The sequence below is a fragment of the Micropterus dolomieu genome, linkage group LG12, assembly GCF_021292245.1.
Source record: "Micropterus dolomieu isolate WLL.071019.BEF.003 ecotype Adirondacks linkage group LG12, ASM2129224v1, whole genome shotgun sequence".
In the NCBI taxonomy this organism is placed as follows: Eukaryota; Metazoa; Chordata; class Actinopteri; order Centrarchiformes; family Centrarchidae; genus Micropterus; species Micropterus dolomieu.
In genome coordinates, this window is record NC_060161.1 from 25,987,630 (window position 1) to 26,003,677 (window position 16,048).

At 41.1% G+C, this 16,048-nt stretch overlaps 1 protein-coding gene and 1 long non-coding RNA gene across 4 annotated transcripts in view; one reads left to right on the forward strand and one right to left on the reverse strand.

The window, feature by feature from the left end:
* The window catches only part of LOC123980402, a 67,846-nt gene that overhangs the window by 43,446 nt on the left and 8,352 nt on the right, over window positions 1-16,048 (forward strand). The window contains exons 3-5 of one of the 2 annotated variants that reach the window (XR_006827493.1): window positions 10,898-11,038; window positions 12,215-12,618; window positions 13,718-13,915. This is a non-coding gene — a long non-coding RNA (uncharacterized LOC123980402). The remainder of the gene's footprint in view (window positions 1-10,897; window positions 11,039-12,214; window positions 12,619-13,717; window positions 13,916-16,048) is intronic. The other variant, XR_006827494.1, reaches the window with a different exon arrangement.
* LOC123980399 (dachshund homolog 2-like) overlaps window positions 1-16,048 on the reverse strand; it is a 109,668-nt gene that overhangs the window by 8,798 nt on the left and 84,822 nt on the right. For both annotated transcript variants that reach the window (XM_046064754.1, XM_046064755.1), the window contains exons 5-11: window positions 13,707-13,876; window positions 12,211-12,316; window positions 11,597-11,671; window positions 5,843-5,943; window positions 5,067-5,214; window positions 4,272-4,433; window positions 2,544-2,609 (exon numbers count right to left, since the gene is read on the reverse strand). In XM_046064754.1, the coding sequence (XP_045920710.1) occupies window positions 2,544-2,609; window positions 4,272-4,433; window positions 5,067-5,214; window positions 5,843-5,943; window positions 11,597-11,671; window positions 12,211-12,316; window positions 13,707-13,876 (828 nt within the window). The remainder of the gene's footprint in view (window positions 1-2,543; window positions 2,610-4,271; window positions 4,434-5,066; window positions 5,215-5,842; window positions 5,944-11,596; window positions 11,672-12,210; window positions 12,317-13,706; window positions 13,877-16,048) is intronic.

The following is a 16,048-nucleotide window of genomic DNA, read 5'->3' on the forward strand; positions in this document are numbered from 1 at the left end:
CCCCCCCCCCCCCCCCCCATTCTATTTATACCTCTTCACTCCTCTCTTTCTCCTCCTTTTCTTTCCTTTTGACGCTTTTTCTTCTTGGTAATTCTTCTCTTTTTTTGTCCTGACTATTCCATCTTTCATCCTTTATTTCTTTCCTTCCCCTATCTCTTCTCCTTTCTCCCCATCTGCTTTTCCCCCTCCCCATTTTTAGTTTTCACACCCCCTTTTCCTTTTCTCTCCTCATCTTCTCTTCCTTCTTCTTTTGTGCAGTCTTCTCTTCCTCTTGTTCCCCTCCTCCTCTTATCTCCCCTTTTCTTCTCCTCCACCTGTTCATCCTTCCCCTACTTACATACTTTCCTTTTCTATCCACTTCTTCTCCACCCCTTTCCTGTTCCGCTGTCCTCACCTCATCCATTTTATTGTATTTTCCCTTTTTTCTAATCATATTCCTTTTTTGTCACCTCTCCCTTTCCATCTTTAATCCCTCTCCTTTCTTCTAATATCCCCTTCCCTTCTGTCTCCTCCCATCTTTCCCACCTCCACCTGTTCTTCTTCCCCAACTTACTTCTCACTTTCCATTTTTCTATTCGTGTCTCCCTGTCCATCCACCCTCTCATCCTTTTCATTCCTCTTTCCACCTCTCCTCACACCCTCCCTCTTTCTCCTCCATTCCCCCCTCCTCCTCTTTTATCATTACCTTATTGTCTTCCCTGTCCCCCCTCGTCATCCTTCCTGTCCTCCGCTTGTTTTTCCTTCTCTCCTCATTCTATTTCTTTTCTTGCTTTCTAATGCTGCTCCCTCTTTCATCCATCCATTTCTTCAACTCTTGTCCTCCTCATCCTACTCCACCCTATCATTTCTACTCAATTCCCTTGGATTGTCCCCCCCCCCCCCCCAAAATCCATCCTACTGTTTAACTCCTCATCGCCTTTGCCCTCTCTTCTTCCTCACCTTTCCTCCTCCATCCCTCTCTATATTTTGCACGGCCAATTAGTTTGGACGGTTTTTAAACCGATCTTACCTCTTCTCTCCTTAAACCCTCTCTCACTCTCCCTTCTTTCTCTCCCTCTCTTTCTGATTGTAATGCGATGTCTTTCTTTGTATTCAGCAGTTTTCTCCTCACTCGTTAATTAAGAGTTTGAGAAGGTGAGAGAGGCAAGGGAGAGGTGTGTATGTGTGTGTGTAACCCACAAGTAAACCACTGTAGGTGCAAAATGCTTTTATGGCAGGAGGGATGAGTGTGTGTTTGTCAATGTGTGTGTGTGAGCAAGGCAGCAAAGGGGTCCTACCGGGCCAATCAACATTAATGAAATCAGGTGGGTCTGTGTGTGTGTGTTTGTCGGACTGCTTGGCTTGCAGAAGAGAGGGGATCTAAAAGAGGTCTAAAGAGGAGAGAGAGCTAATTAGAGTTCCCTGTCTCACCAGAGTGTGGATCAAACCCACACACTGAAATACACAACTACAGGTAAAGCTTGCACACACACACACACACCTCGAGAATGTGTGTGTGTGTGTGTGCCTGTAGATATTCATTTATACACATGCAGAGTTTCAAGTGAAGGTTTTCAATGTCAGGGAGGACTGAGCACAGCTGGTGGAAAGAGGACGACACATGCATACTAACACACACACACACGCACGTGTCGGTACTGTACTTGTGAGGACCCTCATTGGCATAATGTATTCCCAAGTCCATAACCCTAACCTAAAGCTAATTCTGAGTCTTAACCCTCAAACAGTCTTTTGAGGAAGGCCAGACATGTCTTTGCTTTCTAAAATATCCCCTCTCATCTTTTAAAAATTAAGAGACTTTTCAAAGTGTCCCAACGTTGCAAATATTTACTAAATTTCCAAAAGTGCGCTTGGTTTTCAAACTGTCCTCGCTTTCCACAGCATGTCCTCATTTAAAAAAAAAAAAAAGTCCTCAATATTCAGAATGTCCTATTTCTCCAAAATGTCCGCCACTTCGTTTTCCAAAAATGGTCCATACTTTCCATAAAGTAATAATAACTTTATTTATATTACAAAGTGTCCTCATTTTTTTATAAAAAGAATCCTCAAATGTCCCTCACCTTCTTAAAATGTAATGTAAATTTCTAACAATGCTCTCACTTTGCTAAACATGTCCCTGTCCAAACCCTCCGGGTCTACAATTCAAACCTGTCCTCAGCACAAATACACGACCTTAAAACAAAACAAACAAAACAAAAACGTTGACACACTTATACACAGACATGAGCTCAGTGATGTATTTCCACACAAACACACGTGTGTCTGATATGGTTTACATCAAAGGGAGGCCACAGTGTCTCTGTGTCTGCTTAATGTCTCCACTAATCTAGCCTGGGCCCCAACACACACATGTGCTTACCATGTGTGTGTGTGTGTGTGTGTGTGTGTGTCTGTAAAACCTTGTAAGTCTGCCTTTGAACACACTTGTGTACAAGGTGATATCTGTTAATATGTGTGTGTATCAGCATGAATCTGCATGCGTGTGTGCCTGTGTGTGTTTTATGATATTTTTTTTTTTTTTTATTGTTTGTGTGTTCAGGTACCTTGTACAGCGCTGTTGTCTTGCTGGTTTCCATTAAGTTCAGGTTTATCCTCGGCTACAGCAGCGTCTGGTGTGAAACACAAAGACAAGACAGAGTCTCAGTGGGTCGGCCAATAAAAACCAAACAGCACCTTGTAACTGTGTGCAGGTCAAAAACAAACTGGGTGTACAAACAAAGCCGAGTCACAAACACAACCATTTGTCCAGAGAATTATATTTTTGGATGTTATTTTGTTTTTCTTTCTCTTGATGTTAATTGTCAAAGCACTTCAACTCCCCTGTAAAATATTTTTTGATATTAGAAAAAACAAAACATTTGGCTGCTTCCTGACAACAAACTCAATACTGTGCCAGAGAGTTGTTTTGGAAAACACAAGGTTGTTGTTGTTGCAATTTCTATTAGTTACCGAAAGATATTGATAAGATTCCTTATAGTGATACGCCACCCAAAATATAAGTAACATCATCCTCGCTGAACAGTGGTTTTAATATGATTGTATTTTTGCAGAGCTGCAACTAATGATTTTTTTTAATAGCTTAATCTGCCGATTATTCTCTCAATGAATTGTTGTGGCAGAATATAGCATCTTCAGTTTGCCAACAGTCCAAATTTGTAAAGTATTCAATTTAGTCTTGTATAAGACAAACATTATCAAAATGTTTTTTTATTATTTTCATTATTAATTACTCAGTCATTTTAGCTTTATACTTTTGTCCTTGTGTGAACAAAGCTTGTGATCAGTTTGGATTCAATTCAATATGGAAGTCCAATACTGTGATGTCAATGTGCAAATGTTTTAAGAGCTTCAGTCAACAACAGCTCATATACACCAAGTGTTGGTTTAGGTAAACACAAGGCTGGAAAATCATACCACAGACGGAGAAATAAGTGTTCATTTAGTAAATTATGTTCCCATTTAGAGGAAAATAGATGATAAAGCAAAGGATAGGCTATCTTGTAATTAAGAAGTTGCTACCACGGAGTCCTGTCAATCAGGTTAGAGAGACTTGTATCCACTACACTGTGTATATTTGACCAGTGCAGTTGAAAAAGCTTATTAGGAGTCAGTTGTTAATTTTTTTTGTAGTAAGTCTGTTTTCGCTAGTCAAAATTAGCATCCCAGTTAATATCACAGTTAAGGTGAATGAGTACCAAGTTAGCTAGCGCCAACCTCTAAATATGGTCACATCCGGTCACCTATGGTTCCAAACAACCAAGATTGCGACGTCCAAAATGCGAAACTCGAGGCTGCAAAGCTGTAGTCCGCAAACCAACGGGTGACGTCATGGTTACAGTACAGTTTATGAATAAAACAAAGAACCAAAAGTTTCATTCAAGAGAAGTAAGAATGAAAGAATAAGAAATAGAGATTAGCGCAAATAAGCCAAAGCTGAAACAATGAAACCAAGAAAGAAGAAAAACAAGTAATGGGCCTTTCAGACAGACTGCAACTACTGCGCTGTGAAACCCATTATTTTCAACGGCTTGCGCCACGCCATGTCAGTTTGTTGCTGTGTCGAGCAAAACGCAAGTGCAGCACAGCGCACTGCTCCGCGACCTTGCGCACACGCTGTGGTCAAAGTTAAAAATAGTTGTACTTTTGCGCTAAACCATCTGAAAGGGCCATAAGGGTATTGGAAAGACACTTGTAACAACATTGGTCTGTAAGATAAAAAGCTAAAATGGGAGACAAAAGACCGCAACCCTGAAATAAATCAACAGTTGTACCGTTCTTGGTGTTGTTGGCGACGTGCAGCGGCTCAGGAGAGGACGAGGACGAGTGTTTCAGAGCGTCCTCCACTCTCTCCCTCCTTTTCGACTCAAACTCCAGCGCTTCCTGCAGCTTCCTCTTGGCCTTCTTCTCCTTCTTCAGGCGCTTCTGGATGGAGGCTGAGAGTGGAAGATGAGGAAGAGACATGAGAAAAAAAAAATGTCTTCTCCTGTATGACGTTACTGTTCACTGTCCCAAAGAGTCATTTTGTGTTTATTTTTTGCTTGAGCCCATGTTCAGTTAACCTGCCTTAAGTACTTCTACTTGTCGGTTTGAAGTTCCTACATTTCCCAGAGTGCACCGTAAATTACACAGTCACAGCAAAAACAAGTTTCTACGGCTGTGGCCGAGGGGATAAAGCGGGTTGCACACTAATTGGAAGGTCGACTCCTCCAAAGTGCCCTTGGGCAAGATACTGAACCCCAAATTGCTCCTGATGACTGTGTGAATGTTAATATCTGTTTCTGATGTGCAATTGGCGCCTTAGCCTCTGCCGTCGGCGCATGAATGTGGGGTGAATGCGACGTAGTGTTAAAGCACTTTGAGTGGTCAGAAGACTAGAAAGGCGCAATATGAGTACAGACCATTTACCATTTACCCAAGAAAAATTATCTTCTTTCTCTTCCAGCCTTTTCTATCAGTGCTTTATGTTCTGGTGTTATTTTCAGCCCCCCTGGCTGTAACATAATGGATTTGTTCCGGTGTCGTCATTGACAAAGCATGTAAACTGTCTGTTTATGTGTTAGTCAGACCTCTGCTCTGTAGTTCGGAGGTGAGCTGTCGTTCCAGACTCTCCCTCATCTCTCTTTCTCTGTAGAGCTCCATCTTCAGCTCTCGTTTCTCCGCCTGGATCTGTTTGTCCTGCACCCGGGCGTTCTCCACCGCCACCTTCAGCAGGCCCTGAGACATGAGGGGGTTTTGGAAGAAGTCTGGTTATAGACATTTTTGACAATATGTAGATGTTGGTAATTTGAGCCACATTGTGTAATTCACAGCTGCTCCTCATTATTTTCTGTTGAAGTTTCCGGGTTTAATATTGGCTGTTTAAAATGCTGCATCTTTTACTCTAGTAATGGATATGATGGGAGCCCTGCAGTCAAATAAAAACATGATAATTTTCATACCACAAAACAAATCATTAGAAAGGGATTTACTGGTATTACCTGCACAGTTGTGCTTTTGTCCAATTGATTGCTTGGAGTAATATGCCAATTGAGTAATGGTTATAAATTGCTCCTTCTCCTTCTATAGCACTAGTTTAACTAAATAAACTGTAACATGGTATTAATATAAACACTATAAACTATCAAAGCTTATATTTTCCATAATCCTTCAAGATATACTGCTTATTTTGCACTTCAACTTTTGCACAAATTTTCACGTAACATCCTTAAACATTTTAGCTCTTTCTAGTCTTATTTTTAATGCTGCTTGTCACATATTTCCAACAGGGATCATTTTTCATATTTTTATGATGATGATGCCATCAATACTTAACACTTAACAGTTTTTAGAAAGGGGATCATACCTGTATGTTGGTGAGCAGGGTCTCCACTGACGACAGGCCGTCAGCGAATAGGAACGGAGCAGGGAAACCAGGGGGCAGGGCTTGTCCCAGCGAACACTCTTCTGTGAGGAAAAATCAACAAAAGTATTTTAAGTACTCAGCCTCTTCTTTTTAAAATCAAATTTGACTTGAGTTTATTTTTCCGTATATTGGTTCACATTGTTTTGTTTTTATTTTTGAATCTGTTCAGTTTGTCATGAGCGTCAAACATTTTTATTTAATGACAAAATGAGCACAAGAGTTTTTAATGTTTATTATTTTCTTGTCATTGACACATTCAGTTTTAACAATAAACTTTTCTTTTGACAACATTACTTTATGGTTCCATAATTTTTTACATTTTTGTTTCATGTTGCCTCGTAAGACATTTTGTAATTTGGATGTATGAAAAGTGCTGTACAAATATAAATTATTGCTATTAAAATCATTATTACTACTGAACTATTGAAGGGGTCCATGAACTGAAAACCCGGATTAAAAGTTTCCCAAAAAAATTTAAAGAAATTCAGCTGCAAAAAGTTTAGTGCATCAAAGTTAGCTTAGCTTAGCATAAAATCCACCTAATACAGTGTTTTCAGTAAGCGAATAAGTGCATTTTAACTATTCTTTTTATAGTCAGTGTGCTGCTTTAAAAAGTTAAATTCCTAAAATACCAGTGCGTTTCTTTTAGTTACTAAAAAAATAAATGTGTTTGCAGGTTTCTGTCAGCGACACATTGTCACGAGCTTCTACTGAAGTTTATGAAATGTCGATGCTTACTAAGGTAGAAAAGGCAACGAAGCAGCATCAGAGAAATCAATTACACACACACACACACACAGGTCGTTAGTATTCAGACAATCATGTGTGGTACTAATTGGCAAGGATTAAAGACATCCTTTCTGTGTGTGTGTGTGTGTGTGTGTGTGTGTGTGTGTGTTCATTGCGAGTGCGTCACAGTGTCTGATCAGCCCTTAATGCCTAACACACTGACAACTGGGTTAACTCTGCTGTGAAATTAACGCTGATTAAGATGCACTCTAACTCACTCACTCACTCACACACACACACACACACACACACACACACACACACACCTTCTCTATCCCCTATCTGCCACTTCATCCATCCATCCATCCATCCATCCATCTCTTTTACACTCTACCTTTCCTCTCATATTTTTCTTCATCACCTTCCACATCTCCACTTCCACACTTGTTTTTCCCTCGTCTTCATCTTTCCAATCCTCTGCTTTCTCCGTCACTCATTGTCATTTTCTTCCCACCTCGTCTTTCCTGTGCCCATCTCAGTGTTCTTTTTTGATTCTTTCCTGTACATTACTGACTTTCTTTTCTTAATTTATCCCTAATAAATTCCTCAGTTTTCAAAAACGATGTCTTTCCTTCTTTTTCTTAAAGTCTGGTCAGTTTTATCTATCTACATCTTTCTATGCTTTAATGCTTCCATAATGATTTATTTCCTGTTTTCCATATGTTCCTCTCCTGTCTTTCTGCCATTTTCTACTTTTTCAACATCTCACCATTCCCTGTTGCTCTTTCTCTGTATGTGCTAAAAAAAGCTTTTCAGACATTTCTTCCCATTGTGACGATGAAATGTCACTTTTGGCCAAAAGAAAAAGTGGTAAGAGATGGAGAAAGAAGTACAAAAGGGGTTGAAGGGTGAGCACTAGGATGTGACGAGATCTCGCGAAATGAAAACATGACAATTGTTTGTGTGGCAGCATTTTCGGTACTCAGAGAAACAATAAAACGGCGACACGACACAAATAAAATGTAGGCAACATTTAAAAAAAATCCATCTGCATTGTTTTGCATTTTGTAACTTTCAGTTGAATAAAAGACAACTTTTCCGGTCATATTTTGTCATTAAATATGTCTTAAAAATAGTGTTCACATATTATGTTGTCTTCGTGAGCTAAGTGCATCGTCCTACTGCTAGTGAGCACCGTAAGGACAGTAGAAGATAACGCGGTGGAGAGGGGAGAATATAAGGTAAAAATTAAAATGGAGGAGGAGAATACAGAAAGAGAGAAGGGAGGGAAAATATTAAAAAAAGAAAGACGGGCAATTTAGAGGGGGGAGAGAAGAGGATGAACAGACACTGGTTTTGGTGTCAGTGATGTTTCATTGTAGGTCAATCAAGTGCTTTTATTTTGAAAAAGAGCAGAGGGGGGAAGCCACTGCATCCTATTTAACCAAGTTACCGAGTTACACAGTAACTTCCTCACTGTCTGTCTCAGCTCATCGTTCCTTTACAACAGGCAGAGTGTTTGTGACTCGACGATTAATCCTCATTAATCAGAGTTTCATGTTTCAAATTCATACCAATCACCAAAACGTGAAGCTCAACATTTGATTAACGTTGGATGCTTCCAATGGTCACACATTTGAATTAATCAAAAGCGTGACTAACGGGGCATCAACACAATCTGCTGACACTCGGCTACTTGTAGAAAACGGCACACTGAAACGGGCCGAGGATGTGACACAGGAAGGTCATTTTCTATCACAAACACAGGTTTAGTTTATTATGTCATTCTGCTACAGTAATTGCTCCAATATACCTTCCAGATGGAGGGAGGCCACAGAGAACATTTTGTTGTCTGCTATTTCCCCCTGAGACGGGCAGTAAACACTTTCTGTGTCTGAGGGGCTTTTAAAAGTTTCCTAGTTATCGATAGGACTTAAATACCAGCAAGTATTTTAATATTTTAAATTAACAGCCCACAACTATTTAAATTCAGTGTCTTTTAAATTTTAAGAAGACAATCGCAGAGGCGGTGACCTCTTTGAGTGCCGAAAAGTCTTGGTACACCTTGTTACACCAACACGATGTACTAATACTCATTAACTGTAGTACTTTGTTGTATATAACTCACTCAGTGTTCACTGTCTTCTGTAACAGTGTCAAAGTCCAGACTTCCCAGTGTGCCTCAGCTCTCTGGACCGCCAGTTGCTATGTCCAGGCTACATAAACACAAGTCACAACTGTCTGTTTGGATCGATTCACACAGCCTACTTTAAATTTCTCAAAGTTGGGGAACACGTCCACGTTTATGAGGTGACCTGACACGTCTGCATATATCTGAGTTAAAAGGCGATATTTGGCTCAAAGCTATCTACCTTGATGTTTCTATTATTTAAATATTTCAAGAGCCTTAACTTGTCAGTATGATGATGCAAGTTATTAACATGACCTGCATTTGTTTGCTTTTTTAGATCTTTTCCCAACTATGTTTTTAGTAATAATAATTTGGAGTAATCAGATTTTTAAACATTCCTGTATACATCTGATTTATTAAAACCTCTATCTAGATGTGATGGAAAACCTCAAATAAATGTGGAAAAGATCACTAAACCGTCTGATCCTCAAAGTTCCATTGTGCTCAAAGTATCTGATTAGCAACGATAAGCGGTCGACGTTTGTGAAACTGCTGATGAACAGAGGGTTTGAAAGTGGGATGCTGGTCTCCCCAGGGGGGCTCCAAACTGTTTCAAGGGAGGCACAGTGAATGGAAGTGTAATTAGTAATCAAAAGGAGATCACATAAAATACTCTACATGTAGGTGATTTGGTTAAAGAGAGTTTCAGGGAACTTTTCCCCACTTTATCAGTCAAAAACTATAATACCTCAGGACAGACCTTTATATATTTGGCGTAGTCTGAAGTTACGTCAAACAGCAATATTAGGCTTTCTTGGCTCAATTGTTGAGTATCTATAGGACAAAATAACATAATCATGATCATGATCCCATAGGCATCCAGGAATTGAGTGAAACTAAAGGGGGCGAGGGGGCACCTTTTCCCAAAATTTGTCTGACGTGACGCCCACAGTCTCAGACTTGGAAAACTCCTGCTGTATAGAAGAAAGTCTCATTTTCTTTTAGTTCCCAATGCTTGTGAAACAGGTCACATATTTGATTAAATGTAGGCATAAGGGCCCGTGTCCACCAAAGCGTTTTTTGCCAGGTGAAAACGCCACCTGCTGTTCTGAAAACACCTAGCTGGGAGCGCTAGAGTGCGTTTTGGAGGCGCAGTGGGGTTTTTTTCGAGACGCTGTGGTTGCTATGATACATAATTTCCGTGGAGGCGATGTGTTGCAAGTAGGGTAGCCTACTTAATTTTACTGAATGTAAAAATGTCACCACAAAGTATGTAGGCCTACGTGCTCTGGCCTTTGCTCTGCATGAAGAGAAGGCTGAAACATGAGAGCACAGACGTCTGTATGTGGGTTCATGAGATTTTGCGGGCGAGGAAACACCTCAGCGAGTAGGCAAATCGTTTCGTTTAAGATCGGATGTGTTCGGTGTGGTGTTTGTCCCGCCCCTCCTGCACTGTGATTGGACTGCTGGGTAAAAAGTGACAGTGACGAGCGCAGCGTTTTTCCCAAAGTTGAAAATTTTTCAACTCTTGGCGACCAGAAAAAAACGCTGAGCGCCTCATCACGCTCCTGGCGTTTTTACCCGCTTGGAAAAACATGCAATGAATTGAAAAAACAATGGACACGGGCCCTTAGGGGAACAAGCAGCAGATGTCAATAAACAATAAACAAAATATTGCTGCAGAGTACCTTATTTTACTAAATGGATAAAAAGTGGATCAAAGTTTTTAGGCCCATGCCAAACAGCATGCAAGAAAGCTAAATCTAGATTTCAAATAGTACTAAAATGTTACCACACTTGGTAACAGGTGCATTTAGCTGTGGTGTAGTTGTTTTCTAACCCTGCATGCACAGTTGCAGCTGAAACTTGTCACGTCCCACAAGTGAAAACACACTTTCATTCTTTTTTAAATCACTAGGTAGCTTTTTCTTTGTTAAAGTTTTGTCCTTTATTTTTGTGTCACAGTGATGTCAGTGAGGCAGCCACATCCCAACATGACACCAAATCTGTATTTTCAAATTCAAGTGCAAGTGACTTTTGAAGCTAAATTTTTTTCCTTGTTCTTTAAGATCCACGCTCTTTGGAGAAGCAGCAACATATTATTTATTTATTTATTGTCCTTATCGATTTCAAAGGAAGCATCCCTTTTGCTGCTCCTGCTGATGTCGGCAGTGGCGCTTCAGGAGTATGAATGGAGTGGAAATGAAGGAGGGAAAGGTGACAGGACGGACGAGGAGAGCAACGGATTAGATGAAAACAGAAGGTGTTATGAGAAGGTAAAATACAGAGAAGGAAACGAGTGCGATGGAGGGAAGGCAGGCCCCACATGCTTTTAGTGTGTGATCTCCTGACCCCTTTTAGCCATACCTCCCTCACTTAGCCTCCCTCGCTCACCCCTCTCCCCATCTATCTATCTCTCCCTCCCTCATTCTTCTGATTGATGGCTCAGAGACAGGTGATCAATAGGAGGGGCAGAACATCCTGACGCTTCTGTTTCTCTGTTTGTATGTGTGTCTGTGTATTCGTCTGCAAGTGTGTTTTCAGTTGGCGTGTGTGTGTGTGTGTGTGTGTGTGTGTGTGTGTGTGTGTGTGTAAATAAATACAGTAGATGAGGAAAGCCCTACTAAGTGAGGACAATTTGTCAATTGTCAAAATGAAATGGGTGAGGGTTTAGATTAAGGTGGGTAATGGAATATTCCCCCTCATGTAAGTATGTGTGTCTTCTGTTGTCAAACAGTAAACAGACAAAAGTGTTCACATGCCTGTGCATTTATGAGAATACCTGTGTGTGTGTGTGTGTGTGTGTGTGTGTGTGTGTGTGTGTGTGTTCCAACCTTTGTCCTTTGTTATTTTCTTGATGGGTGCAGCGGGGTTGGGCAGTGCAACATCTGCGTCAGCTGACACCAATCCTGTTGAAAGAAACAGCACAGTGAGTTTGTGTGTGTGTGTGTGTGTGTTGGTTATTGGTTATTATGCGTACAGCATGTACAAGAGTCCGTGGACCTTTTATTAAATGGGTGTTTTTACATGTACTTATGTGTATGTTTTCACCGCATGTGTGTATTTATATGTGTGTTTAATTGGTCTGTGTACATACACATTTAAAGTGCAGTGATTTGTGTGTCTGTCCAGGTGTGTGTACGATTTGTATGCATGTGAGAGTATCCACACTATCTTTTATATTTTTATAATATTTGTCTTTGTATGTGTAGCAGGACTGGAACTATTATTTTCATTCCAGATCGATTAATCGGTCTCTTCTCTCCATTAATCGATCAGTTGATTGGCTTTTTATAGACATAGCCTTCAAGTGTTTTGTCAAACCAACAGTCCCAAAGTTAAAGATGTTTGGTTTACAAATGACTAAGGGAACCACTGGATAACATTTTTTCTTAAAAATTGACTTACATGAATAATTGATAATCAAAATGTGTTTGTGTGTACATACCCAGTCTTTCAGGCGAGCTGGAGGCCGAGCTGCTGGGCTGCGACTGCAGAGGAGTGTTGGTCTCGTCAACAGATGGAGAGAGAGAGGGACTGTCGCACACCCTCTCCTGGAAAGAGGGAGAAGGAACGAAGGAGGTCACTAAGAGTATCGATACAACCCTTCAACCTGTGAAGTCACTATGGGTTACTGGTGACAGACATTGATTAAAGAGAAGACGCTAACATGTTGGAGCGATCAGCTGGTGACCGGAATCAGATCAGCTTTATTTGCCGTGACTGGGGCCGATCAGCGGGCAATCGGATCACCGGTCACGCATGCTGCACTGCATGATGGTTCCCATCATGGGCACAGCGGCACGGACAGTGAAGAAGAGTGAAGAAGAGACAACGTTCGCAATTTATAATACCTGTAAGGCCAGAGTCCGTTTCCCCACATAAACCACGTTTCCATCTAACTGTCAGGTGAATTTTAAGTGGCATTTTGAAATGTCGCGGAAAAAGTAAAAAAAAGTAAAGAAAAGTAAACAAGACGTATGAGTTCCAAACCACAAACAAAACCAGTCGCATGGACCTCAGGACCATTGATCTTAGAAAAATGGAAAGAGGTCCTCTGAAATGTATTTCAAGCGGCCAAGTTGCTACCAGCCATGTCTCCGCACGTTACGCGAATATCCAGCAAGACGCGGATAGCGACAAGTTCGCTACGATAGAACTTAATCAGCAAAAGTGTTTCCATCTCCCATTTAGCGCATTCACTCTTTTTTGACAAATGTAAAAACCCACCTCAAGTGAGCGTAAAAACTCTGCTGTTTCCATCAACCTTTTCCAATGTGATACTTCAAAATGCGCATTAAATACATTGATGGAAACACGGCTAAAGACTTTACTTGGGTATACAGATATACAGTGAATTAAGAAGAATTAAAATGTGAGCTAAGATGTAACCTTCAAGAAATATGGTGATTTCAAATAAAATATACAAAGAAATAATCTTATTTTGCCAGTGGAATAATGCAGATTTGCAGCTATGAATTGTGATTTGAGATACACCAAATAAGTGTGTCCTATACCGCTGGAGTAAGGTACTGTTATGTATTGCAATATCCTCTTTTTCTTTGATAAACAGCAGCCAACAAAATGAATATTGCACATACTCCCAACATTCAGACAATTCAGCCATCTCTTATGACGACATATAGTCTGCCACATCAGAGTGATTTGGCTTTGCTACAGTATTATGCAGAAAAGCCAACTGTCTGCTAGGTTTTAAAGATGCTGCTTCACTCATTCAAGAGGCTTCTTGAACTGATGAACTGGAAATCTCAACCCATAAAGACTTTTTAACTCATTCATTCCTCCAAAGTAATGGCAGGCCTTCGGTAACATGTATCCACACACATGAAAGAAACCCCTAAAGTACTCCTCGACTCCTACTGAGGAACTTTTACCGGGGTCCTCCATGGTTGTCATTTCAAAAGGTGTGTGTGTTTGTTTTACCTTGATGACAGGCGCGCGGTGTACATGAGTGTGTATCTGCTGGGCTGCGGCGGCCATGTTGGCGATGGTGTTGAGGTGGTTCATCTGTGACATCGCCATGGCTACAGATGCAGGCGGCAGGCCCATGGGCAGCAGAGGGTGGGGCATCATCATGAAGGGCAGGTCCAACCCTGAGAGAGGAGGGGAGGTTAAAGAGAAGGACCAAGCAGGTAACAGCCTCGTGATTTTATTCCGAAATTTCCAGTTTGTTTCACAGTGCAAAAAGGTTCTAAAATAGACACATGGTGGGCTTTTAATGGTAATGACGTTTAGAATATTTAAACATAAATATGTTACCATTGCAGGAGAACAGGGCTCAATGAGATGACGTCATAAAAGAGTGAAAATGTGATGAAATGACATAATGAATTATTTTGAGGAAGGCTAGTCTCCTCATCGCTCCATACAGAATTGATGTTTTCTTCGGTGGATGTCTAATGGTGTCTTCAGACCAAAAGCGAAGCGAGCGTTAGGGGCGGTGAGTTTACATACAAAGTCAATGCAAAGGACGCGTAGAGCCGTGATTTCCTGTCGGGCAGCGCGAAGCGACACAAAGGGGGCGGTGCCGGCAAAGCGAAGGAAGGTTGAATATTTTCAACAAGCGAGAAAGTCGCATGACGCCGAGTCGCGATAGCCTATCAGCGTTGAGATTGTCCGTACATCACCGACGGCTTCAGTGCGTTGTGTGGAGAGGGCCAGGCAGAGCGGGCGGTTGAAAATCTATTGGCTGGCGGAGAGCTGCTAAAGTTGGGGGAGGAGCAGGGAGCAACGCTTCAGCTTTCGGACAAATAAACACCCGTAGTCGTACTGGATTATGCTTCTCAATAGCTAGCTTCCGTGCACATCCGGTTCCACTGTTGTCAGCATTGTTTGGCACGCAGAGCTCTGTTGGACTACTACTTCATATTTTTATAAAAAACGGACAGTCGCGTCAAAATTTATGCGACATCGTCACAACAATGCGCTAGCGGGAGCCGCTGTGTAAGAAAAAATTCCACACCTGATCCCCTATCATTTGCTTGCACGCATTCCCTTTCTTTTATCTGAAGTCAACTTGGCCTCCATGTTTATTTCTGTACAACGGCGTATTATTTTGCACATGCAGGTCACATTTAGGTGGTGGCCAAATCACACTGGAGTCTGTACGCTTGTAGAACTGATGTAAAGCTGTAACGTTTCGCTTAGCAGCTGCAATTTAAGAGCTTTTGGAAAAGTTTTTTTCACGTGTTATTACATCTCTTTTTTTCCATTGACTGATTGATAAAATTGTATGTCGTCAGCTTTTTCCACTATTATTCAAGGTAAAGTTATAACACTGGAGTCCACATTTTTATCGTTGGTTTGTCATCATCAGGAGGTTTGTTACCCATACAGTCAGCCATCTGGATCACCAGACTGTCACTACTATTTAATGTGTTCGTTTTCAGGACATGTACTCGAGACTCTGTGGGAAAAACGTTTTGATACAAAGTTATTTCCCTGGTAAGTGAAACAAGTCATTGATTGACTTGGTTCTGATTAGCCACTTTGACTTTGTACCATCTACAAACTGCAGGCAGCATCACATCAAATCTCCAATCCGTATTTTCTCTTTGTTTTTTTCGATAAACTGTGGACTGAAGCCTTTGTGCAACAACAGAGAGAAAGACTGGATGATGTCGTGTCTGTGAACTTGGGTTGAACTTAACCTTGAGGAGAGCAAGAGGGAGAGGTGTCATCTCAGTGTCAAATGTCTCGCTAATAAAAGTTGACAAAGCAAGGGAGGAGGGAGAGAAAGAAAGGCAGAGGAGAAAATATGGAGGTCAAAGGGTTAAAGGGTGATGAGGCGAAAGCGAAAGGAGGTCAGAGCTTCATTTTGTTGTTCTTTCCATGTTTTTTCCCTTTTCCCCTTTGTGTTTTTCTTGTCTGTCTTATTAATTTTGTGCTGTCCCGCAATGTATTTTACTGTTTCTATTGCTTTATTCATCCCTCTTTTTCCGTTCTCTTTTTACTCCCTTGTGTTTCTCTCCTTACCTCGTTTCATTCATAGTGTTTTCTTTTTGCTTTTTTTTCTCCATCCCCCCCCCTTCATTCTCTAGCAAAAAGTTTTATCATCTCTCTTCCACCATTTTATCTTTCCACACCTCTTCCTTCAGCCATCTCTCACTTTGTTCTCTTTTCTTTCATTCCTCCTCCTCCTCCTCCTTTCCACATACACAGACACACAACACCGCATTTGTAAGGACGTTCCATTAACTTTAATTCATCCTTTAACCCTGAACCTCCAAAAAGCATACCCTTGACCTCTGACCCCTGACCCCCTC